General features: G+C 33.6%; 4 protein-coding genes and 1 long non-coding RNA gene across 8 annotated transcripts; 2 read left to right on the top strand and 3 right to left on the bottom strand.

The window, feature by feature from the left end:
• LOC104718384 lies at window positions 71-1,459 on the top strand. Its single transcript, XR_756378.2, has 2 exons — window positions 71-721; window positions 897-1,459. It is a non-coding gene; the product is annotated as an uncharacterized LOC104718384 (long non-coding RNA).
• Window positions 2,776-3,883, bottom strand: LOC104718383. The gene is made up of 5 exons (XM_010436124.2): window positions 3,791-3,883; window positions 3,585-3,654; window positions 3,379-3,488; window positions 3,182-3,296; window positions 2,776-3,073 (listed from the first exon to the last, which is right to left on the bottom strand). Exons 1-5 carry the CDS (start codon window positions 3,855-3,857, stop codon window positions 2,989-2,991), a joined length of 447 nt encoding a protein of 148 aa, XP_010434426.1. The 5' UTR covers window positions 3,858-3,883; the 3' UTR covers window positions 2,776-2,988.
• Window positions 3,812-8,801, bottom strand: LOC104718381 (pectin acetylesterase 7-like). Of its 2 annotated transcripts, XM_010436123.2 has the most exons (14): window positions 8,650-8,801; window positions 6,734-6,849; window positions 6,528-6,610; window positions 6,126-6,255; window positions 5,919-5,998; window positions 5,713-5,799; window positions 5,479-5,603; window positions 5,294-5,354; window positions 5,143-5,196; window positions 4,983-5,060; window positions 4,773-4,878; window positions 4,433-4,578; window positions 4,272-4,347; window positions 3,812-3,904 (listed from the first exon to the last, which is right to left on the bottom strand). In XM_010436123.2, coding segments are annotated over exons 2-14 (1,140 nt in total). In that variant the 5' UTR covers window positions 6,846-6,849; window positions 8,650-8,801; the 3' UTR covers window positions 3,812-3,902. The 2 variants fall into 2 exon arrangements, with proteins under 2 accessions (XP_010434425.1, XP_010434424.1); XM_010436122.2 differs by lacking the exon at window positions 3,812-3,904 and having other exon boundaries at window positions 4,026-4,347.
• LOC104718380 lies at window positions 15,625-16,710 on the top strand. 3 transcript variants are annotated; one of them, XR_756377.1, is made up of 3 exons: window positions 15,625-15,691; window positions 15,810-16,049; window positions 16,153-16,710. XR_756377.1 is itself a non-coding variant. In XM_010436121.1 (3 exons), the coding sequence occupies exons 2-3, from the start codon at window positions 15,986-15,988 to the stop codon at window positions 16,530-16,532; spliced, it is 432 nt and encodes a 143-aa protein (XP_010434423.1). In that variant the 5' UTR covers window positions 15,625-15,691; window positions 15,810-15,985; the 3' UTR covers window positions 16,533-16,710. The 3 variants fall into 3 exon arrangements, 1 of the variants encoding a protein (XP_010434423.1); XR_756376.1 differs by having other exon boundaries at window positions 16,139-16,710; XM_010436121.1 differs by having other exon boundaries at window positions 15,810-16,023; window positions 16,139-16,710.
• On the bottom strand, window positions 21,431-24,460 carry LOC104718379 (pectin acetylesterase 8). Its single transcript, XM_010436118.2, has 13 exons — window positions 24,249-24,460; window positions 23,637-23,752; window positions 23,465-23,547; window positions 23,218-23,347; window positions 23,034-23,113; window positions 22,865-22,951; window positions 22,633-22,757; window positions 22,423-22,483; window positions 22,274-22,327; window positions 22,112-22,189; window positions 21,916-22,021; window positions 21,662-21,807; window positions 21,431-21,559 (listed from the first exon to the last, which is right to left on the bottom strand). The coding sequence occupies exons 2-13, from the start codon at window positions 23,749-23,751 to the stop codon at window positions 21,431-21,433; spliced, it is 1,194 nt and encodes a 397-aa protein (XP_010434420.1). The 5' UTR covers window position 23,752; window positions 24,249-24,460.

Here is a 24,481-nt window from a genome sequence, read left to right as displayed (position 1 = left end):
GTCTTAACCTGTAATAAATACCCTACTACAGCTGAGGCTAAGGTTGTCTCTGTTTTCATAGGGCTTCCTTCTTTCTCTCTTTCTTTCTTCTTACATGATAAAAAAAACCTAAATCTCTCTCTCTCTCTCTCTCTCTCTCTCTGAGGATGATAATAGAGAGAGAGAGTCTCACTCAACTCTCACGGTCGGGCTCGGATTCGCTTGGTGCAGGTCGGGAACCAATTTGGCTGACACAGCCACACGTGCCCCCTTTTTCTTTATTGGTTTGTGAGCAGGGATTGGATCCTGCCTTGCATCAACTGAATCGGAGCGCCCGACCGTGCACTAATCCATACTCGCTTATCCAATCAGATCTGGAAATATATATATATATATATATATATCTCCTTCTTTTTTACATTCTTTTTTTTCTTTAAATCTTTATAGCTTTTGAAATCTTTAAATCTGTTGTTTTGTTGATCTGATTTCACCATTTTAAAAATCTTTAATCTCTGTTTTGTTGGCCCAAATGTTGGAATCTTTGTTTTAGTTTTGAATTTAAAGATCTATGGTTTTGAAATGATGATAGTGATTTTGTTGGTGTAATTAGTTGTAAGATTTATTAAATCTGTTGTAACAGTTAATTCTTATGATTTGATTGTTTTGTTTATTTTAATTTTGGATAGGTTGCGACGACGACGATGATGAGATTCAAAGTGAACGATTTTAACTCGTAAAAAGGGTAAAAGTCAACTCTCATTTATACCAAATTTTGTTGGGTTTTGTGAAGCGAATCTATTGTCCGGTTTATTATACCGGTTATTCTCTTGACACTGTTGTTAACTTGTTATATTATTTGATAATAGTGGAGGAATTATTATGGATTAACAGTACGTTATGTGTGTGTGTCTGTGTAGATGACGATGATTAAGTTAAGTTAGTTGTGCAAAAGAGATGAAGAGAAGATTTATTGGAAACATGTGAACTGAAGAAGATTCTTTTATTTCGTGTTTCAGTGTTTTTTTTTTTTTTTTTCCCATTTTGAGATAATGTAATGTTCTGAATTTGTTATAGAGAACAAATGGTGTGGATTGTGGAAGTAGTAAAGAAACAGAACCAATTCGACTACTACCGTTAGTGCGGAATAAATTGTGCAATTAATGATGTTAGTGGAAACTAAAACGTAACCAAACAACATAGTTTTAAATGCCACTTATAAAGTTGGTTGGTTGGTTGGTTGTTTGTTTGATTTAATCATGTGTATGTATTAAATATCTATATAGGTTGAAACAGTCTCAGACTATGCATTTCACTGCAGTGTGTACCTTGTTGTATCTTTTGTTCTATACAGATTTTTTTTTGTTTTTTTGTATCTGAATTACAATGTGTACAATCACTATTTATGTATGTGTAAACTGTAAAGTAAACCAAAAGTTGTAGACTTTTGTGCTCAAGTGTAATGGGAAGTAGATTTGAGCAATTTAGTCAAAAGAGTTCTCAGTTTCGTCAATGGCAGGGTCCCTTACTTTCAGCTGCTCCTCTTTTAAGTCTTTTTGTTTAATGTTAATTTAAGCATTGTTGTCATTAATAATTGAAGTAAATCAATTGTGCAAGATCTTACAAAAATACTCGATGATGGCAAACGATTTGTTTCCCTTTTATAGTTTTTTGGTCTAGCTAAGTGTACTTGCAAGAATACGTTAATTTTTGTCATAGATGTTTTGATCTGAATAATATTTAGAATCAACTAAGAAATAGAAACAACAACAACAAAAAGACACAATCCTTTCAATTTCTAAAAACACAGTCCAAGCCAATTTGTAAGCATACACTAGTTAGTGAGTGAGTAGTGATGATCAAAGTGTTGGAATTTTCTACAAACAAAAAACAACAAGAAAGCATCATGTGATACAAACTTTTTCTTCTTTTTTTTTCTTGTCAGGCCATGAAGTTTCACTTTCAAGCACAACCCCAACCTCTATGTTCTCTATAGAAACTAATGGTTACAAGTCAGGGCATCTAATCTTGTTTCTTCGTTTTTGGATATTTCTCTCTCTCTTTTTTTGGCAAACAAATTATATATATATATATATATATATATAATTTTAATGATTTTTAAAAGAATATAAAAGTTGAAACAATTAGAAACTTCTTTAATAAATTTCTTCATTATCTGATTTCACATTTCATCCATCCATTAATCTTTCTTTATGTTCATTCATGATAAGCAACTCTCTGTTCTTAGAAAACATTTGGTTCTGTAATGAGCTCTCAGTTGCTCTAAATGGTTAGTATTCACTATGTCGCAAAGACGTTCACAAACACGATTACCATTACCTGAGCCTGAGCCAATACTCTGACATGAAGTTTGAAGCTTCAGATATCAAAATTCAACAAGCCGGACAAGAAAGAATCTGGTGTTTCGTGCTTCATGAAATTTGATTAGTTTCAGGAATTATAAAGCAACAACTCCAGATTCTTGCAGGACTAGAACTGAATCACAACGAATGTACATACTGAGATGATGTATTCACAGGATTGTACCAAACTGATTTCTGACATCTCTAGTTATAAAAGATGAGAATGAATGAAAAATTATTTATCAATACTTGCTACTTCAGCTAATCATACTGACTGACTGCTTCTTTAGTTCTTTTCGCTACTTAATCTTCTCTATTACTTCTCTAAGAGGGTTTATCTATGTTCTAGTATACGTTCTTGATCAGAAATCTCTTGTCTAATCTTATTGATGATGATCTGTTCTCACACAACATAATGGGCACTTACTTTCTCTAATTGGTAAACTGCAGGGTGATATGTATATGCAGAGTTGTTCACGAGCTTGTACCAATTGATTTCTGACTGTTCTAGTTACACAAGATGAGATAAAAAGAAAAACCAGTTACTGCAACTCAAAGATCCTTCACAAATCATAGCCAAAGCTGATTACTATAAAAGACAGAGAAGAACCAATGTGATTGATACTCGTGATCTTAGCAAAAGATGAAGCTAGAAGTTTTTCCGACTCAGCTGCGATGCAAACTGATCAGCTGCAGCCACAGCTTGAGAAGCTGATCCAATCGATCCATCATATCTGCAATAAGAAATCATAACCAATTTAACCATCATTGTTTTGGACTGAAAAAGTAAGTAGAAATAAGAAGATACTGTTATAAAAGATCAGAGTGTTCAGTGAGCTCACAGAGCAACCAACACGTAAGCTGCGGTCTGCATAACAATAGCTCCTTCACCAGCAGGCTGGGTTGTGTTTAAGCACCGAGCAGCAAACCAATTCTCGTGGATAGATGTTATTATGTCTGCAGATTCCAAAACCTATTATCATCAAACCACAAATATACACTCCAAGCAAAAGAAAGAAAAAAGCAAACAAAACAGTACATTCATTGGATCCAAGAACAAAGCTCTCGGTAGGAAGGTTGCCACGTCTCATGAAATCAATGAACTGCTTTAAGTCAACTGGATAAAGATCAATCCCTTCTTGCTCAGCTCTGCAATATAAAACTCAAAATTGAGCCTCATAGACTAATAATAAGTGAAGCAGAAACACAGAGCAATAGAGTCTGAAGTTTTATGAATTAGCTTACATTGTTGATACGAGACGAGAAGGTCCTGAAGGATCATAGTTAATTAAAATAGCAGCCTTCAATGGATTCCCTGAACAAAAAAAAAACAACAATCAAATCACCAAAAGGAAGAATCTTTCTTTCTTTCTTTCTGGGTTCTTCTTCTTCTTCTTCTTCCCAAAAACCATAATTGAGAGAGAGAAGATAAAAAAATCTGAGAACTTTACCAGAAGAACCAACGTTACCCGTAGTAACCCATTTGTCCCAAGCTCTGTCCACAAACGCCGAATCCATCGATGCGTTTCCAAAGTTTTTAGTAAAGCAATGATTTTTTTACTTTCCTATAAACCCGAGAGAGAATCAGCTCACCAACAACTTGAGTACTACAGTGACTACAGTCTCTCTCTATCTCTCTTGGAATTCATATAAATTTGATAACTTTTTTTCAGATTAATACAAAAATTAATCTTAAAATCAAAGTTAAAAATACACACTTTATTCAAAAGTTCGCTACAACTTGCAATTGCAATTGTTTTATATCTCTTGTTTGGCTCTCCTTTATTCCTCGATATAATAAAAAAAATTGCAATGATTTGGAAAAAACAAAACCCAATAAGTCGATCTTAATTGAAAATTTTAAAAATTTTGTAACAGTTTATAGATGATTCGACTAGTCTTCAGTAGAGATTGCAGGACAAGTGGGATTACAAGTCGGCGATGGACAGTCTATCTTCTGGAATGCACTCCTACCATAAAACCAGTTTCCTACTGCTTTTGCAATTCTCTGCAAAGGAAAATTACAAATCGAGAAATTAAAACCAAAAAAAAATTAAAGATTTTATAAAATTTCTGAAAGCTTTGTAATTTACCGTGTTAGCGACTTGGGGACCTTTGACACCGGACCAAGAAGCGGCACTTCCGCCTTGGCAATGAGCGTGACACGAGTCCAAGAACAATCCTCTCGATGGTGTGCTGTGAACCGGTGACAATGCACGCATCATCTGGTCTCTAAACCCTGAAGAATGTTTAAACCAAATCACTTGTTTTCCATTTAAATTTAGATAAACCGGAACTGACCGTATCCAAAACACCAAACCAAAATTCAGGATTAATCAATTAACACAGCTATATATTCTTCTCACACATCATAAACCGGAACAAAATCCAAATAAGACCAAAATCCGGTTTAGTTATTGAATTGTAATTTACCTTGGACGGTTTTGAGCTGAGCGGCACTACATTTCTTGAGATCAAGCTTACAATTTTTCCACTCTTTGCTCTTATCAACAGCAGTTGGAGCCAAAACGTTCTTGATCTGAAAACAAAAATCACCAAATTCAAATACATGTATCCGGTTTTGTGTATATTTTTAATAATCAAATGAAATAGATTTGTATATAAACATATCATGTATTATACCTGCCAGGAATCAAAGGCGGCGTTAATGACAAAGAGCGGTGTTCGCATGAAAGGAACGACGTATTGCGGGAAGAAACACTGCCACAGAAACAATCAGAGAACGCACGTACGTTAATAACACTCCATAGATGCCAAAAAAATGTCGAGATTTAGTACATACGAGTTCTGGTTTCATTTTTGATGTGCAAGAAATAGGAAGACTCTTTGCAGATCCCTGGAAAAACAGAGTTTAGCAAGAATCAGTTTACAATTTGTTTTTATGATTTTAAGAGAATTAACGATTGAGAGCTATTAGATTAAAAGAGTTATACATGGAGCGCGACGACTTTACTGTAATACGATTGGATGTATGATCCTCCTGAGATATCTTTACTGTTTCATAAAATCCAGTTAATGAGTGACCAATAATCAGATATAAACTTTTGGTTTTGTTCCATATGCTTTTTTTTTTTGGGCCAATTCTTAATTAAGATAAAGCTAGAGTATGCACACGTACCCGTGGATGAAGTAACCAGCGTCTGAAACACATTTGACTCTAGCTGTTCGGGGAAGTATGGCACGGAAAGTGTCACAGTGTAGAATCGCGGCTAATGCTCCCGCTGAACAACCGGAGAGTATTGCCTGAAAAAGTTGTATATCTAATAATTTAGTTATAAGAAGTTAAGACCTTTAAAATTTTTATACAAAAGAAAGAGACATGTTGAATGAAATATGAACATATGTAACATACGTTTTGAGCGTTTTTCATTCCTTTAGCCATAAGATCATCAACCACTGCACGCCAAACTCGTGCACCACGGAAGAACAGCTTGTTTGCCTGCAAAATCATATTCATACATACTATCGAACATGTTTTATTTAGGATTTAAAATCCGAAACTTGGTCAATATGTTGTTACATATATATATATATATTAGAATCGAGTTATTAAATTACCGGATTAACGGCTGCTACATTGCCGGTAAAGGATGATCCATCGCAATATCGTACTTTGATTCTATTCCAGTTGTAAAAATCTGAAGAAAATAGAACCCATCTTAATAAGAAAAGACAGATTTCGACACCATTAATAGATTATACCCCTTAGGAGAAACGTCAAATCATTAGAAAGAAAATAAATGAGAGTTTAATATTAGTGTAGACCTGGGTTAGTGCTTTGCTTGCCACCCAAGATACCGGAGAAACCAAAGTCTTTGTTCATGAATTTGGACGAACCCTTCATTGTACCCTTACGCTCAATACATGAGGCAACATCGGTACACCATCCTCCTCCCTAACACATTAAACAACACACACACACTTCATTTTAATTCGATTCGACCAACTCTAGCTTTACTTTATATTGTATATTACATTGAATTTCATTTCAGTGCAGTGAGATAAATTAAATAAACATTTGATATGATCGCTAACCGCCAAAATATTTTTAAGTTCTTACCAATCACACAACTATTAAGAACTACATTTATATATCTATGGGTTAAGAGTTAAGACTTAACCGGTAAGTGGTTCAAATTTTGCCACAAATTTAAGTTTCCTATATACCTCCATATGGACGATCCAATTGTTAACCCCTGAACCAAAACCTTTGTCGAAATGGTAAGCTGGTGCACTCCCATCCAAACACACTACATAAATATACAAAAAAAAAAACCGAATATTCTTAATAACTTATTTATTAATTACCTGATTAAATGCAATTTTTTTTGTATATGAATAAAATATGTATGTAAACCGTTATTGCATATTACCGGCTCCTTTAGCGACGGCGCTCTGGAGATAAGTAATGGGAACAGCTCCGGCTCCGATCACCACCACTGCCAACACTAGCAGACTTGACCAACATTGCTTAAGCCTTCCCATTGATCTATAACAGTTTTATCAAAATAAATAAACAAGCTTCCATTTAGTTTAAGATTTTAATTAGATTTTTTTTTTTTTGATGCTTTGGCAACTTACATAATCGCCTAATGGCGTTTTCTAAAGCGATTCTGCAAGTTTTTTACCATTCATAAAAATTGCCTAATATTTCAGAATGCAAAAACTTAAATTTGCGTTTTTGCCTTAAAAGTATTAATTAGGCAAATAAGTCTGTGTTTACCCGTTTGTTTTGCCTAAACTTTTAACTTTTCATTAATTATATTGCCGGATAATTAACACCAGCATAATCGAAGTCCTTGCATGTCAACAGCAAGAATAACAACAGCTAGTAATCAACCAAAACTTAATGCATGTCAATAGCAATAAGTTACTCATTCAAACGAATGTTACTCTTCCAACTAATGTGTCTTACATTTAATATATTTTACTTATCTTATTAATTACGAACTTTACCTGTTCACATAGACGTCACTCTCTATAAGTTCTCATCTTTGTAAGTTGTAACAACATCATCATCCCAAAAAAAAAATTACAAAGCATTTATTCAAGAACAAAAAAAAAAATATGTTGTTATGGATATGTGTTTAATAATATGTGATATATATTACAAGACCATCTCCTTCAAACATATCACTTTTTAATAATATGTGTTTGCAATAAATCTACCACTTTCTAGTAGTATTTAAAATGTTTAATATCTCTGATGATATGTGATATATATTATTTTATAATGTGTAAATATCGAAATACATAAATATTATATATATATATATATATATAAGAAATCATTAATCTTAAGTATAATTAATATTGGAAATTAGTTTATGCGATTCTGCAATATTTATCCAATCGACATAATAATTTATTCTGCAACTTTTTATTTTTTATTTTCTGCCATTATGCGATGTTACCAATGAAAGCCTATATTTGTTTTCAATGTAAATTATGGCTTAATATAGTAACATGAGGACTGACAAATATATTACTTTTATATCAATAATAGTTATACGAATTATATCTCGATTGGAATAAACTACATTGTATATCTTACAGAGTTACAGTGTAATTTCCAATTATTATTATTTTATTTTATTTTGTAAAATGAACGATACTATCATTGTATCCCATTATTTTCACTAATCGACATTATTACTTCTATTGAAAATCTAGACTATTAAAAAAGTAAATCACCAGAACAAAACAAACCAAAAAAAGACATATCCATCTTCCATGTGCGTGTTTAGAAATTATTTAGCTTTTACTCATACCAACTCTTTTAGTTGTCTGTAATTATTACCTTGCTCAGAGTGTAGACTGTAGACCACTAAACAATTACTATCATCATTACAAATCTATATTAATCCGTTGTTAAACATTGCTAATAATCGCTATTATGGGATATTGGTATTTTTAGATACCAAAAACATCCTTTCACATCATCTTGTCTTTTGTAAGAATATAGTTTACAGAATCATAATATTCATTTTGTTGGATCGCAAAGAAACGTGTTGAATCATATCAGTTCTCCGAGAAACCTATATGGCATTCACATTTATGATAAGAAATTTCAGTTTGCAGTCTTCTTGAGTCTCCTAAATGGGTAATTTATGGGTAATTTAGTTCTAAGTATAACAAGACTACAACCAAATATTCCATTGTATTATAATGCCGTAACTAATTCCATTAAATGAACACAATCTAAGTACAGAGTACAGATCAAAATGCAGAACTATAAAAAGTTTACAATAAATTCAGGTAAAAAAGAAAATCAGAAAACGAAGCATACCTTATGAAAATGGAGTCCTCTGAATTATTCTTTGCTTAGAGAGAAGAAGAATAGTTTTTTTTTTCCTTTCTTTTCTTTTGGTATTAATGAAATGGATAGAGAGGAATCTGAAACAGAGAGAGCTTTAGAAGTTTTATGGAAGCCAGCCATTGTTGTCTTCTTCATTATATAGATACATCCACAAGTTGCTAATAAAAAATAAACTTTTTCTCCTTTTTAATTTGCTTTTTTGTATTTTATATTCTTTTGCTTTAATTTGTATAAAAGGGTTTTTCTTTTTTTATAAGATACTTGTGACTGGGCATAGCGTGTATGCTAGTAGATTCGCCAGGCCAGGGTTATCCAACGTCAAGAAACTAAACTACGTCATTGTTTTCTATAGGATCCATTCTCTATATATCAAATGTTCTCTTTTATTAGAAAAGTTTTTACCGATTGAATAAGTAGATTAAACTAGTTTAACCAATTGATAAAAAATATTATTCTTGGAAGTTGAAGATATAACTAATTATGCATAATTTTTCAGATATTTAGTTTTACAAGTTATCATCAATCTAGTAACGTGCGTCCTTTTCACATTCTTATCTTAGCTTGTTTATCTTTGTAAGATATAAATATCTGATCACAATTTAAGTTATAAAAGAAAAAGTATAGTTTGGCACGAGGACTAAAAAGTGTCGGTGCACTGCTCACCGAACGACTAGCTGCGCAACAGCCAAAAACATATTACGAGTTTTTTTTGTTGCTAAAGTGACAAAAACTAAAAAGTCAGACCTTCCTCTATAAGATCTTATGTCCTACACATTTTGGTCCCTCAAATATATTAAGATTATTTTCAGAGTTTCTTAAGGTTGGTATGAACATTGGTGTTCCTCATAGTTAATCATTCTTTCTTAAGGAATGATACAAAACTTGAATTGAACGGAAGAAGAGACTCGGATTTGCTCTGTAACAAATTACAGAGTTTAGGTTCCTTCTTATATGATGTTGCCCATGAATCCACATTTGAAAAATCAGCTAAGTGAAACAGCAACGAGCTAATAGCCAGACATCAAATCCTCTCTTAGGAATTTCATCGAACAGTTTGCATGCAACTCTTGGGAAATGAAAACACGACAACAATAGGGGTCGTAGCTACTCCACAAGTGTGATCTCTTTAAGAAATAAAACTTGTAATGCAGTAGAACCTCAGCGAAAGAAAAGCAAACTCATGAGGAGGATTAGAGAAACACTTACAGCAATGACATCTCCGTCGCACCAAGGGATCTTATCGCTGCCGGTGAAAAAGGAACCGACAGAGTCAAAGAACTGTCCGACGCTGCCACGTGTAACGGAAGACGCAGCAAATTACGTCCCGTTTGTAGGAACGTTTCTTCTATAATCTCTTTATTTCGATTTAACTTTTTAATTTTAATGCTGAAGGACGGTGGAAACATACGCTAATGCACTTGCTCTTAATATCACGAGCAAACTATAAGGTACATGATTTGTAAATGAAGACATTGTTTAATGTTTTATTTTATGGATATATGAAAAAGTTAATTTAATTTTAAGGAACTAAAAGGAATAATTGTTAACTAAAGGAAGCTACATGGAGAGGGGATCTCAGTTAAATGATTATAAACTTAGAATGATCAATCCGAAAACCGCCTGCAAATGAATAATACATACAACACACAACTAATTGCATATGGGGTTTTCGCATAAAAAGCATAATAAGCAATACCAAATTATAAGATTCTTAGCTATAAAAAAATCATCGAATTATTTATGTGAAAATTGGAGATGTCGGTCTTTCATGAATTAGTAGATCTATGTTATTTCTATATATAATCGGAAAACAAATACTAGTATAAAAGAAAATAAATTAGATGATTGTGTAAAGTCAAATGCATATTTATAGGAAAATTTAAGTTGAAACTGAAACACGAAAAGGTAGAAAAACTAGTTTTTGAAACCACGTATACAATAATGAGACTAATTAATCCCACCTGAGAGGAAGGAAACTGGAAAGACCAGGTGAACAATAATGAGACTCGAGTCCATGCAATGTACTAAACTCACCCCAACACAAGTAACGAAGTGTCACATCTCTCTAATCAACGTTCCAACTTCCATCTCTTCCGTCTTTATAAAACGGTCTTGACTCAAAACTCTGAATCATTGAGATCTATTCTAAAGCCAACAAACAAATTACGTAGTTCTGTTTCGATTTCAAACTTCTTTCTGAGAATGAACATGGAAGTATATATGATTCTTGGTGATGCATCATCTGCTGCAACAACAGAGGCCAACCGTAACTATGCAGCGTTTCAGTTGAGTCTTGAGTGTGCAAAGAATGAGTATCTGACAGACAGGGACCAGAGAGCGACCTATTACCTTGGAGGGTGATAAGATTGAAGGTGTGATCTCTTCTCTTTTATCTCTTCTCAATTTCCTAATACAAACTATGGACCCTAACTGATAAGATTAGAGTTACAGTTCTCCTCTCTTATCACCATGAACAGAGACGCATCTATGATCTAACAAACTCACAATATTGATCACGCAGGATGAGTCTTTACAATAGACTCTACTAGCTATTTATACTACTAACTTCTTCTTCTCTTCCTTTCTGCTGCCAGCTCAGCATCAAGCTCCTTTCTCTCAATACTTATCAATACTCCCCCGTTTTAAACAGCTTGCCCACAAGCTGTGTAGTAGCAAAAGATGTCTGCCTGTAATGTTGTACTGCAAAGCTTCTAGTCCATGTGTTGTTTTTGAACTTAAAGCACCAGTCCTTGCAAAACTTTCTCTTCCACAATTCTGTAAAACATGTGTATATACCACCCAAGCACAGCTCACAAACAACCGTCTTCCTCAAACTCTTAGTTTCTCCCCCCTTTGAAATGCAGCTTGTCCTCAAGGTACAAAGTTTGCATTTCAAGTACTTGAAGTTATTCCTGCTGTTTGTACTTGAAGTTCCAGCTCTCACGAAACTTCTGTTTCTTAAAATAATGCAAGAATTTGGCTGTGGTTGCACTTGATTCCTCAAAAATCCACTGCATCTCTTTTTGTAGGACATCAAAACCAAACCCAAAATCAGATGATGGTGCTGTCCTAGCTTGCAGCTCACACTTGTTCCACCAATTCACTGATTTTAAAACCTTATCTCCAATATCAGATTGCAACACTAGTGTATCCTCTTCACCAAGTGTGTCACCACAATTTTCCAATACATGTTCATGTCCCTCCGTAAGAAGAATTTCCATTGCAAGTGGAGCTTGAAAAGTTTGGTGTATGGTAAGCACTATGCTGCCATGCTTTGTTGCAGTAGCTTTTCCAAAGCTAACCAACAGTCTATGCTTCCTTTTATACTTAAACATCCATGATTTAGGAGATAGACTCAGTTTTCGTTTATTTTGAAGTCTTTGTCCTCTAATCAGCCTTGCCACCAAACTTGATTTCATGTCCACACTTTGGTCATGAACCAATGTGCATTTCAGAACATAATCAGACATCTCCAGTGTAGTAAGCAATGCTTCTTCACCTATTGCAATGTGCTGACACAGGTTATGCACTCCCACATATTCAATTTGTTGAATCAATTATGTTGTTGCAGAGGATTCCTCTCTCTGAATTGAGTTCTTCTCTTCAGGCAAGTCATCCCTTGCATTGAGAATATTCTGTTTCTGCAACAAATGTGGCGAATAGCAGTAGGACTTAAGCCGAGTATGCAATCTCCTTAATCTCAATCTCCTCAACTTAGGCTCTGGAATGAGCTGCAATTGTGCAAACTTTGTCTTTCTCCAAGTGTGAGAGCAGTCATGCCTCTGCATTTTAAGGTTCTCAACCCTTCTCCTCCTCTGCACCATTCCAACCGTAGCATAAAAACAAAAATTGATGGACTTGCCATCTTCACTAGGAAAGAGCTGGTGTTTGATCAATTTTCGTGACTTTTTCCTGTTGTTATATTTGAATTTGAACCTCCAAGCTTTTAAGCATCTTCTCTTCTTCATTGTTTGCAGTCGTTCTTTCTGTAGAAGCATTTTGTCAAACACCTTGTATGCATAAGCTTTTCTAGTGATACTAGCCAAACTTTGAGACATAGCAGCAACACCTTCAAGTTCCACCTTAATTATCTGGCTGTTATTCTGAATCGATTCTTGCTCCAAAGTTTCGTTCATCACCACAAATCCTTGATTTTTCAACACTGAATTCAATGACCTAAGTTCAATATCCATAGTTGGCACACGCTCAGAATCAGAAACGCATACCGGTGGCATTGGCAATGTTGCGTTTGTGTTTACGCCGCGATCCACGTCCAGCGATTGCGATTCCGCTTGTGGTTGCGATGTGAGACACGATTCTGTTTCGGAACCAGCTGATTCAAAACACAAATCCAACACCTCCTCCGATCCTTTCTCCTCACATGAAATTGCACACGCTTGATTCGATTTGTTCCTCTCCTCTGAGACTTCGTGCTTCTGCTCTGAGATTTTAATGACAGTCGAGGTGATCAACGTTCGCAGACGTTTTGCCGCGTCTCTCTCAACAATCAATTGACGTAACTCGGGATCGTTGACATCACCAAATCTCCATAACAACCGATTCTTCAATTGCTCCCATGATTGAAAGAGAGATATCCTCTGTCGCATATAGAACCAAGACTCAGCTTCTTCTTCCATGAAACTTTGAGCGAAATTGAGTTTCTCTGAATCGTTGTAATCTTCTCCCTCAAAATAATCCTCCAGCCATGAAAGCCATGGACGCAAATCTTCACCGGTAAAGATTGGAATCGTAACCATCTCCATGGCGGTTGTTTCGATCCGTGACCACGAACGCACCATTTGATAAGATTGAAGGTGTGATCTCTTCTCTCTTATCTCTTCTCAATTTCCTAATACAAACTATGAACCCTAACTGATAAGATTGGAGTTACAGTTCTCCTCTCTTATCACCATGAACAGAGACGCAGCTCTGATCTAACAAACTCACAATGTTGATCACGCAGGACGAGTCTTTACAATATACTCTACTAGCTATTTATACTACTAACTTCTTCTTCTCTTCCTTTCTGCTGCCAGCTCAGCATCAAGCTCCTTTCTCTCAATACTTATCAAGATTGATAAGATCCCACATCGGTAGGGATAGGGGAGAGAGTAGTAATATATAAGTGCTCATGGGTTCCTCTCCTCATAACCTAGGTTTTGGAGAGACATTAAGGGCCCATGGGCCTTATGAGGGCATTCTCTCATATGCAACTCTATCAATTGGTCCGACCTGTCGGCTTGGTATGGCTAGTATAGGCGCGGGGGCGGGTATGGGCTGATGTGAAGGCCGCCTGTATGACCCGAAGCCGCTAGCGCCGAGACGTCGCTACTCGATGGGCGGGGTATTGATAAGATCTCACATCGGTAGAGATAGGGGAGAGAGTAGTAATATATAAGTGCTCATAGGTTCCTCTCCTCATAACCTAGGTTTTAGGGAGACATTAAGGGCCCATGGACCTTATGAGGGCATTCTCTCATATACAACTCTATCAGAGGGATCTGTTGCTTAGTGCCGGAAGTAACAAATGATCTGCAACTAGCTGTTCGTGCTATGGGTCGGAGTGTGCGAACGATAAGTTTCCCTTCAGCTGCTGCAAGAAACGGTTTAATCGTTCCACCAAAGACAGTAGAACCCAAAAAGTCAATCGCTTTCTTTGATTACTTAGTGGTCATGCTTTACAAGAATGATACTGAAGCCAACTCTGTTCAGCATCTAAAATCACTGTTCAACGTAGCTGGCTATGTTCCGAGCAAAGGAGAGATGTGTCAGTGTTCAATGATGAGGAACATAAGGACTACTTACGGTCCACCTATGGTAAGAACCATGAGATTCGGAAAGCTGTCCTGAAAGGTAATTCTCAATCATACCAAGGATGGAGATTCTTTTGGTGGTGTTTGTTCATATGTGGCCAAGATTCTTTCTTCAGACACAAAAGAATTTATATCAACTGCAATAATTATTTTGAAGTCTCCTGTTTTCAGATTTTTCCTAAATTAGTAGATCGATGAATCGAAGAATATGACTAGGGCATGTAATGCAGTCATAAATGCTGAAATGCCTAAGTATTACATGATTTTGGAGAATTCTGAGAGCTGTTTTATGCTTGACAGTTCCAACTTCCCCACGCTAACTGCTGTTGCTCGAAAGTTAAAGTTGAACGAGGAGATATGTGAAGTAGACTATTATGTTGGTATGCATAGGAGCCACCAACGTGACTATTGGCGCTTGACAATGACTAAGTTCCGATGAATCTGTATCGTAGGATTGCTCTAAATCATCATCGGTCCATGATCGATCTGCATAATTGCATATGGATTTGGCAGTAATAATAATAAGAAAAATACCACCAGCTTATTTTAGATTCTTTTGTTTTTTTTGTTGGGTTAAAATTAAGATTTGTAGCTATAAATAAAAGTTTTGTCAAATTTTAGGTATGATGAGAATGTTTATGTGAAAAAAATTGAAGATGCCAGCCATTTATTTAATTTTCTCATTGTACATATTGTCTAAAATGTGGCCTACCAAAAAAAAAATATTGTCTAAAATGTTTTTGTGGTAAAAGGTTTGAATTATATATATACAAATTGATACGCAAAACCTTAAAAGGAGGATTCAAAGCAGAGGAAATAATTATACTTTATTTAAAGTAACACTTTTTCGTTTGACGTAATGAATGGAAGAGAAACACAACAACTTTATATAAATAATTTTTTTAAACAGTACACAAGACAAATTAAGTTAAAACTAATCCTTCAATTCTCAACATTCAAGAATTAATCTGTAATCATACTCAAGAGACAAGAAAAGAAAAAAATCATACTCAAGAGTGTTTCACTGAAATATAAAATTGGGCCATATTTATTTGGGCCCAAATGAGCAATGGCCCATAAAATTAACAGAGGGGGTCGGCGATTTTAGGGTTATTTGTTGGGTTATCCGTCTCAGCAGCAAGATTCATCTGCGTAGCGTTCTCTGAAGAAAAACCCTAATCTGAAGATCCAATTCAAAGGTAAATTGAGCAAATAGTATTCGTAAAATTGTTTGCTTTGTTGATGATGAATCTGTTTGTGATAAATAAAAAAAAGAATCGGGTTTGTTCATATTTTTTTTTTTTGTAAATCTTGAAGGTAGTGGTCTCCTATGGGATACTAATAATAATGGATCCTGGTCCTGGAGCTGTAGAAAGAAAGAGATGCGTCGAGTTCGTGACCAAAGTGTATAAGATGGTTGATGAACCTTCGACGGATTCAATCATCTCCTGGGGACCAAACGGCGTCAGTTTCATAGTTTCGAAACCGCTAGAATGCTGCAGAGACCTTCTTCCCAAATACTTAGGACTCAGTAACTTCATACTATTTCAAAATTATGTCAGTTTTTATATATTTGGCCACTAAAATTTATTCCAAAATTAGAAAACTTTGTGTTTGGATGTGAATGTGATGGTGTGTTGTGCCAGGGGTTTAAAAAAAGTGGTGGAGTCGAGGCAATTGGAATACGCATGCGAAGATTTCGTGAAAGACCAACCTGAGCGTTTGGAGAAGATTGGGAAACGCCAAGAGGAGAAGCTTAATGCGGATTGTGACAAGCTACATGAGGCGCGGATGAAACAAATGAGAAGCTGCAAGACGGTGCAGGAGTGGGAGTTAGTCCGGAAGAGAAGTTTAAAGGAGATGTTGTCCAAAATGGATGAGAAATATTCAAAGGACGTCGAGCGTTTTATGCAAACTGTTGCATACGAAAGGGAGTGGAGAAGAGAAGCTTTTCCTAAAGAATTAGAGGATCGGCTGCAACTCGTCCTTGACAGCCTCAAAGATTTGATCAATTCTACTAATGATCTAGTACAAGTCTGATTTTGTGCTATATGACTCATCCATCTTCTTATATGTTTCTTTAATCTTCTTATCCCCCATTATGTCTGTCATATGACTCTATAATCTCTTACTATTATGTAATTTCTATCTGTGGATTTCTCTAATGTATGAAGAAGCTAACTGTAGTTGATTTTGGTTTGGTAATTGGTTAAAACTGTTTTTAAATCTCACTACCGGCCCTAAGATCACTAATGATTTTAGAGTATCTTTCACAATGATCCAAACTAGAAACTGCTGTTGTTTGTGAAACCTTAAAAGAAGTAGGGTCATGCCGAGTTGTGTTCTTATGTCACACTGTGGATCGAAATTCTTGTAATTTTTTTTTTTTCACTTTTTCTCTTGGAGTGCAAGTTTGTTGACAAGATTGCGAAAGAGACGTTCAAGGCAAGTGGTTTCCATTTGAAATTCGAGGTCTTTTGGTTGGGGGATTGAATGAAATAGATTCTAGTTATTTTAATGTGTTTAAAAGAAACTGAGTTGTTGAAACTGTTTTGGGATGGATGGGTGGCTGGGACTGTTACAGATTCTGTGTGTAATTAGGGAAACTACTAGGGGGACACTTTGATAGTTACTGATTTGATTTCTTGCAAAATATTCACAATGACTAGCTGACTACTACTACTACACTAAATGGATTTTTGAGCAAAAACTTTTTTTTTTTTAGTCCTTGTTGTTGGTTTGCTTTTTGTTTTTTGTTTTTGTAATGGGCCCAGAAAAATTCATAAGATTTCACAACTTCATAAGATTTCATTTGGCGACAATAATTATCTCATTAGAAAATTTTGTGATTGATGTGAATGTGAATATGAATGTTATTAGAAAAATTATTCATTTTTAGATTATCTGGTGGAAGTAAATCAGATTACAATTTTATTTACCTTAATTAAAATGATTACGTTTTAGGATCTCAAAAAAAAAAATTTGAGCGAAGTAAATTTAAGCAATTAAGAAATTTTCATAAATCTAAGCAAAAAAATAAATCGGATAACAGTTTTTAATATTATTTTCTTTGTATACAAAAATAAATTCAGATCACTAAGAGTTTTTAATATTAATATCAATAAAATCATCCGGATATTATTTTTTTCCAAAAAAAAATCACGATTGAAATCTTTGACACATAAAATTTGGAGTACAGTATCACTAGATCGAAGTCTTTGATACATAAAATTCGAAGCACAATATGTCAATATCACTAGGGTACACAATATCATTATAAGGTATGTTATTATTAGTATCACATAAAAAAAATAGAAAGTAAAAAATGTATATTTCGAAAGATCTTCAGATAATCTGATCTTAAATTAAAGGGAGTTATTGGTTCTATAATTTTAATGGATTTGAAAATCCAAATAAAAGCTGTTATTCCAGATGTGATTTCTAAATTCATATGGAATTGCACATTCTAAAAATCAAAACACATGGATTTTGAACTAACATGTTTTATCTTTGGATTTAAATCCTTTTATTTTACACATTCAAATCCATTCAAATCCCTTTAAAACATAATGTGGATTTTGAAATCGAAAAACAAATCATTAAATGAATAACATGAGATTTTAACAAGTATTTGTAAATCATAGAATCAATAACATATAATTTTGATAAGTATTTTAAAATCAATGACTGAATAACACATGATTATTCTTCAAAAAAGGTTTTGCGACTAACAACACTACTATGATTACGAAGAATAACCTAAAATCAGATTGTGTGAAGATGAAGATCCTTTGAAATATCTGTACATTTTTTGCTTCTCTATTTTCCTTTTTTGGTGATACTAATATTAAAATATCTTTTAATGATATTGTGCTCCAAATTTATGTGTTAAAGACTTTTACGGTGATATTTTGTGGAAAAAATATAATATCTGAATGATTTATGTGATACTAATAATAAAATACTCATAGTGTTCCAATTTTTTTTGTATATAAAAAACAAGAATAAATATCATTCAACCTCATAAGCATGCTATTGAATTGTTAGCAGATATTGCAATCAATCTGTCCCAGCTATATGAATTGGTTGATAACGCGAACAATATTGGTCCTCTCACGCAGCATCTTGATCAATCTGAGGAAGAAACACTTGTTAATCTTCATGAATACATTGTTGGGGTAACTTTCCTCTTGTAGCTAATTATTTTTTTTAATACTTTTGAGCTTTAAAAAAAAACCTAAATTACAATTTAAACCACTGCAGGAAGTTAATATACAGAATCTTCGACGTGTCATCCACCGACTTAAATTGATCATGCTTAAAATCACCAACCGAGCTACTTATGACGGAGCAGAGAGAGAAATAGATTCAGAAGCGTTGGCAGAATTAACCCAACAACCTCAAACCATAACTAAATTAAAAGAAACAGACTCTTCCCAACATTCGCAACGATATCAAGAATGTGAGTATATTTCGTTTCATATTTTTTTTAGTTTGGTTGGTTATTTTTTTTTTTAGAGAGGTGTATTCAACTTGACATTTTAAGTGATTTGTGTAAAATTTACAAATTCTAAGTTAGTAAATAATCGATCTCAAAAAGTCACCAAAAATATACTGTTATTAAACTAATTAATGATTTAAAAATCTATCTTAAAATCCAATGTTATTCAAAACAGTTGGTAGATTTGAATTTTAATAATGATTGGGATTCTGGAGGATTTAAGAGGATTTATTTAGTTAAAAATACAGAAAATTTGAAAGAATTTAACAATAAATCATATCAACTTCCCTAAAATCATCAAAATCATTTAAAATCTCATGAAAACTAAAATCATTCGGAATAATGAAAACTAAAATCATTTAAAATTAAAATCATTTGAAATAATGACAAGGACGTAGTGAAATGCTTTAATAATTAGTAAAGTAGGGTTTACCACAAAGATAATAGTATCCTTATCCCCGGTCAGACATTGTAATGCAATTGCCAACAAACTGGGTCCAATCGATATGGGCCCAACAAATGTAAAGTGTAAAGGGCCCAACAAATGTAACACAAGGGTCGGCGGTGAATATTAGGTTTTTGTTGTTTGTTTGGTATAAGTTTGGTCGACTTAGAAAATCAGAGTAGCGTTGTTAGCAGTGTCGGCGATAGGGGGTGCATGGTGTGCATTTTCACTGGGACCACTTTAAATTAACATAAAAAGTAATGTATTTTAAAGTCCAAAAATATTTTTCAAATATAATTTATATTTAATTAAAGCCCATTTTCTAAAATTGAACAGGAATCATAACATTTTTTGCGATATTTACACCAGCCTTGGTTGTTAGCAATTTAGCCGCCGAACCTCTTCTGAAGAAATAAGATCCTTCGAATTTGAAGTATTGTTTCATACAAAGAAAATATGTGCATTTCGAATTCGAAATTGATAGCCATTTAAACCATTCATAACTAACTTTCTCGTCAGTTACAGATAGTGTTTTCTTTGGAAAATAATTTGCAAATAATACTGATGGCATAGTGGCATATGAGTTTTGCATAAAGCATAAACAAGTACAAAATTCTCTCATTCGTAGCAATAATGTTTTTTTTATATCTCGATTCTTATTTTCAATCAGTACAAGAAGATACGCTATAAAGTACGAATCAACATTTTTTAAAAATTATAATATAATAATAAAAATTATTGTTATATTAGTTAAAAAAAACATTATTTTGTTTGAGACGATATTGATTTTTAATATTGTAATTTTTTGGTAAATCTACATATATTTTTTTGAATACTAATTAGTTTAAAATATTATAGTATTTTAATATTTTTGATGTATATTATAGTTTTATATTGTTTGTTTGTAGTATTTATATTATTTATTTTGTGAATTATATTAAATTAGTAATTATAATATTTTAAATGCAAATGAAATTTATTAATTTATCAACCACAGAATTTTATTTTTACCAACGCGCCGATGTGAAACATTAAAACACACATTTTTTCTTCATTGAATAATATATTTTCGTTTTCAGAAATTCAAATGACAACATATCCAGAAAATTCTACATATTTATTTATCATATGTTTTATCTGATAATTCAAAACAATTTGTAGATGAAATTAAAGAAATATGATACGAGAATCATAATTAAAAATCTTAACAAAATCTTTCATATATAGTTATTTGAAAGAATCATATTGTATATCTAGATATAAAATCTTTCTTTTTAAAATTCGGATTGGTTTACAATTTTTAAAATTAATAAGTGATTTTTGTCTATGACTAATTAGAGAGAGAATTTTTTTTTTGAAAATTAATAATTATTTAAAAGATTTTATTAATCTAATCTTCACTTTATAGAGTTAGTTTTATATTTGTACTCTCAGGTAATATAGTAAGATTACTTTATGGTGTGATTGGTTAGACGATAAATCTTTTATACAAGTTCTTTTAAACCACAAATTTATACTAATTATTTTGAAGTTTTGATCTAACTTTTAAACCCCAAGTTAAAATTGTTGTAGTAGAGAAAAGTTTTAGAAATTAGAAAACTATTTTGAAACCATTCAATTTAGATGAGAAATACTTATCAATAATAATAATAAAAAAAAGAAGCTTCAAAGTTCAAACTATAATGAGAAAGGAAATATACTTTATTTAATTGAATAAAAGTAACAATTTCGCATTTTACATGAGGATGAAAGAACGGAGTAACTCTTAATAGCACACAAGTCAAGTGCTGAAGAAAATTACTCGTTTTACTTATTCTCAACACTCAAGAATTTAATCACACTGTTTCTTTTTCATTTTCTATAGCTAAACCCTATGAATATTTCACTATATCTAACAAATGAATTGTTTTTATAAGCAAATTTTCTTTTCAAAAATAATAAAAAATCTATACATATATATATATATATATATATTATAGTTGAGAGAAGCTCTTAAATTGGAGGAGCATCTAGAGGTGTGAAAACCCTGTGGTGGCAAGTAGGGTTACAAGGGTAAGGACAATCTATCTTCTGAAACAATGTTCTGTCATAAACCCAATCTCCAACAGCTTTTGCGATTGTCTGCAGATTAAGAAGAAAGTAATGATCATAAGAACAAAATGTACACTGATGATTCTAATGACCTTATGTAGTCATTTTTTTTCTTTTATCCCGAGTTTTTACCGTTCGGTTTAGAATTGGAGAATCTTGCCAGAACCATGAAGTTTGTGTCTCGGTTTGACAGTGAGTGTAGCAAGAATCTATGAACATCCCTCTTGATGAGGATCTTCCTAAACCTATCACCGCACTCAAGAACTCTAACCTGAAATCTAAAGAACACAAAACCGGGAAATCTTTTAAAACCTTTTGATGCAACGAGTTAAGAAAGGTTCCATCAAAGCCAAGATACTGTAATAAGTTTTGGTTCTGAGGCTAACCTTGCATAACTTTGAGTTGGCTAGGATGGCAATTCTTGATGTCAAGTTGACAACTTTGCCATTTTCCGTAAGGATCAGCGGCACGCGGAGCCAAAATGTTCTTTATCTGAGAAACAAAAGTGAAACTTCAAGATGAATTTCTGAAGTTATCTTAGGGAATAGAGAAATCTGGTAGTTAAAAAGAGATATAACCCACCTGCCAAGAGTCGTATGCAGCATTGAGGATGAAAAGAGGAGTTCTAATCTGGCGAGCCACATATTGTGGGAAGAAACACTGCATATTTGTTGGTAACTGATATGAGTAAAGTTGAAGAGTAACATAAAAGGCTATAAAGTGAAAACATGAATGCTTTTTTACCATTGCAGGGGTCAATCTTGATGTGCATGACCTCGGCAAATTCTTTGCTGATCCCTGTGACAAAAATCATTGAAAAGTTCCAATAACAAGAATGAGCAATTAAATCAACTGTCACTACTACAGAGGAAAAAAGCAAATAGAAAGCTCACATGAAGAGTAACCACATCTTGGAAGTATTGTTTGATGTATTGAACTCCTGAGACATCTCTTCTGAAAACATACCAATGTAAAGTCTTTTTGTTAGATTGTAATGTTAAGGGATTACATACCATAAGAACCGTATTAATTTCTGGTCTTTTTAATTCAGTTGATGTGATAGAGAGATAAAGAAGATTTACAAACTGGAAAAATTGTCTTACGTATTTAGAAAAAAGCCAGCATCTGAAAGACATTTTACTCTGGAACCCATAGGTAATAAAGCACGAAAACTGTCACAATGCATCAATGAAGCTAACCCACCAGCAGAACACCCAGACAAAACAGCCTGCCATAGTTTTCATCAACGTTTTAAACGACTTTTTATGGATCAAATAGCTTGCAAGAGTTAAGTTAATGGAGACTGGAGAAACTTTGTGAGAGAAAAAAACTAACATTCTCGGCGTTTCTCATGCCTTTAGCGAGGAGCTCTTGCATAACGGCTAGCCAAATTCTAGCACCTCTGAAGTGAAGATTAGTAGCCTGATCAAATTACCATTATGATTATCGAAATAAAGAAGACAACACTAGATAATATTTCATTGTTTTCTTCTTAATTACTCACAGGGTTCACTGCTTGCACATCTCCTGTGAATGATGACCCGTCGCAGTATCTAACTTTCACTCTATTCCAATTGTAAAAATCTGTCGTTTTTTCATTCACAACCAACCAAAACTTATAAATAAGCGAAAAACGTAACTTACGTTAGATCAAAAAATTTAGTCACAAGCTAAAATTGTATTCATACCAGGATTATATTGTTTCTTATTGCTAAGAATAGCTGAGAAAGCAAGGTTCTCCACCATTTTCTTAGATGAACCTAATCGAGTATGCATCCGACTGAGACAATTTGTGACATTATTACACCATCCTCCTCCCTAAATCAAAATCGTTTCCAATAATCACAAACAAAATCTCAATCAAGAATCATCATCTCCTTAAGCCAAAGCAGGAACAAACAGAACACGAAGAGAGAGAAAAAAACAGAGCAAGACCTCAAGCTGAATCAACCAGCTATTAATTCCAGTTCCAGAACCTCTGTCTAAATGATAAGCTGGTGGACTTCCATCCAAACAAACTACAAAACCAACAAAAAATAAAAAAAAACATATATTAAGAATTAAATGAATAAATATTTTATATAGAGGCAAATAATATAAAACTCACCGGCCCCTTTAGCGACTGCGTTTCGAACATATGTAATATTAACAAACAGTCCTTCTGTCTTCATCATTACTAACGAACACACCAAAAGAACCAACCATTGCTTGAAGTTGAACATTCTGGCGAAACACAAAACAAGAGATACACATATTTATAACAAAGTACAAATAAAAAGAGAACATCTATAGCAAAAATGGCATTATATATAGTACTTAAATACAAGATCCCCCCAATTTGGAGGAAGGAAACAAATACAGAAGTAGACAAAAAATGAATTAGATCCGAACTTTATGTTCACACCATTTTTTTTAGCATTTCGTATCTTAAAAAACGTTCTTTTTTTTTCAGTTTAAGTTTGATTTTTGCGGTACCTGAGTTTCCAATTTCCAGCTTAATAAAAACAAAAGGAAAAAAAATTTACAGACAAGAAAATTTCAGACATGGATTAGATTTTGTCAGAACAGAAAGATGGGTTTTTTTTTGTCTAGAAAAGAGCAATGCAAAAAAAAAAAAAAAATTGGAAAAAGGAATCAACGAGAAAGTTTTGCTTTTGGAAATGGGGAAAAGAATAAATCATTTCTTGGAAAGAAAGTTTTAGCCGCAAACGCTACTTACTTGGAAACGCGGTTTCTTACAAAAACCCAAACTTAGTGTAAACCTTCGAAGTAACTCGGAAGGGTGACTCAGTTTCAGCAGCACATTGCTCGAAGACGCGATTTCCGAGCAATGGCGGAAAGGAGAAGAATCTGGAGTAGGTTTAGCGTTTGTTAAAACGCGCGTTTTGGATCCGACGTACAATCTTTTTTTTTTTTTTTTTTTTTTTTTTTTTTTTTTTTTTTTTTTTTTTT

This window comes from Camelina sativa, chromosome 10 (assembly GCF_000633955.1).
Source record: "Camelina sativa cultivar DH55 chromosome 10, Cs, whole genome shotgun sequence".
NCBI classification, from domain to species: Eukaryota; Viridiplantae; Streptophyta; class Magnoliopsida; order Brassicales; family Brassicaceae; genus Camelina; species Camelina sativa.
The sequence above is the reverse complement of the archived record's forward strand: the minus strand, read 5'-3'. Positions and strand labels throughout refer to the sequence as shown.

Bases quoted from the DNA above. Each gene is read 5' to 3' on its own strand.
- LOC104718383 (XM_010436124.2), bottom strand. From the start codon at position 3,857: ATGGATTCGGCGTTTGTGGACAGAGCTTGGGACAAATGGGTTACTACG. The intron at 3,489-3,584 runs GTAAGCTAATTC...TTTATATTGCAG, and splicing joins TCTCGTCTCGTATCAACAAT to AGCTGAGCAAGAAGGGATTG. The intron at 3,074-3,181 runs GTGAGCTCACTG...TTCTTATTGCAG, and splicing joins GCTTACGTGTTGGTTGCTCT to ATATGATGGATCGATTGGAT.
- LOC104718381 (XM_010436122.2), bottom strand. From the start codon at position 6,845: ATGGGAAGGCTTAAGCAATGTTGGTCAAGTCTGCTAGTGTTGGCAGTG. The intron at 5,800-5,918 runs GTAATTTAATAA...ATGATTTTGCAG, and splicing joins ATGTAGCAGCCGTTAATCCG to GCAAACAAGCTGTTCTTCCG. The intron at 5,197-5,293 runs GTATAACTCTTT...CTGTTTTTCCAG, and splicing joins GTAAAGTCGTCGCGCTCCAT to GGATCTGCAAAGAGTCTTCC.
- LOC104718380 (XM_010436121.1), top strand. From the start codon at position 15,986: ATGCTGCAGAGACCTTCTTCCCAAATACTTAGGACTCA. The intron at 16,024-16,138 runs GTAACTTCATAC...GTGTTGTGCCAG, and splicing joins TCCCAAATACTTAGGACTCA to GGGTTTAAAAAAAGTGGTGG.
- LOC104718379 (XM_010436118.2), bottom strand. From the start codon at position 23,751: ATGTTCAACTTCAAGCAATGGTTGGTTCTTTTGGTGTGTTCGTTAGTA. The intron at 23,548-23,636 runs GTGAGTTTTATA...TTGGTTTTGTAG, and splicing joins CGCAGTCGCTAAAGGGGCCG to TTTGTTTGGATGGAAGTCCA. The intron at 22,190-22,273 runs GTAAAAAAGCAT...ACAAATATGCAG, and splicing joins CAAGATTGACCCCTGCAATG to TGTTTCTTCCCACAATATGT.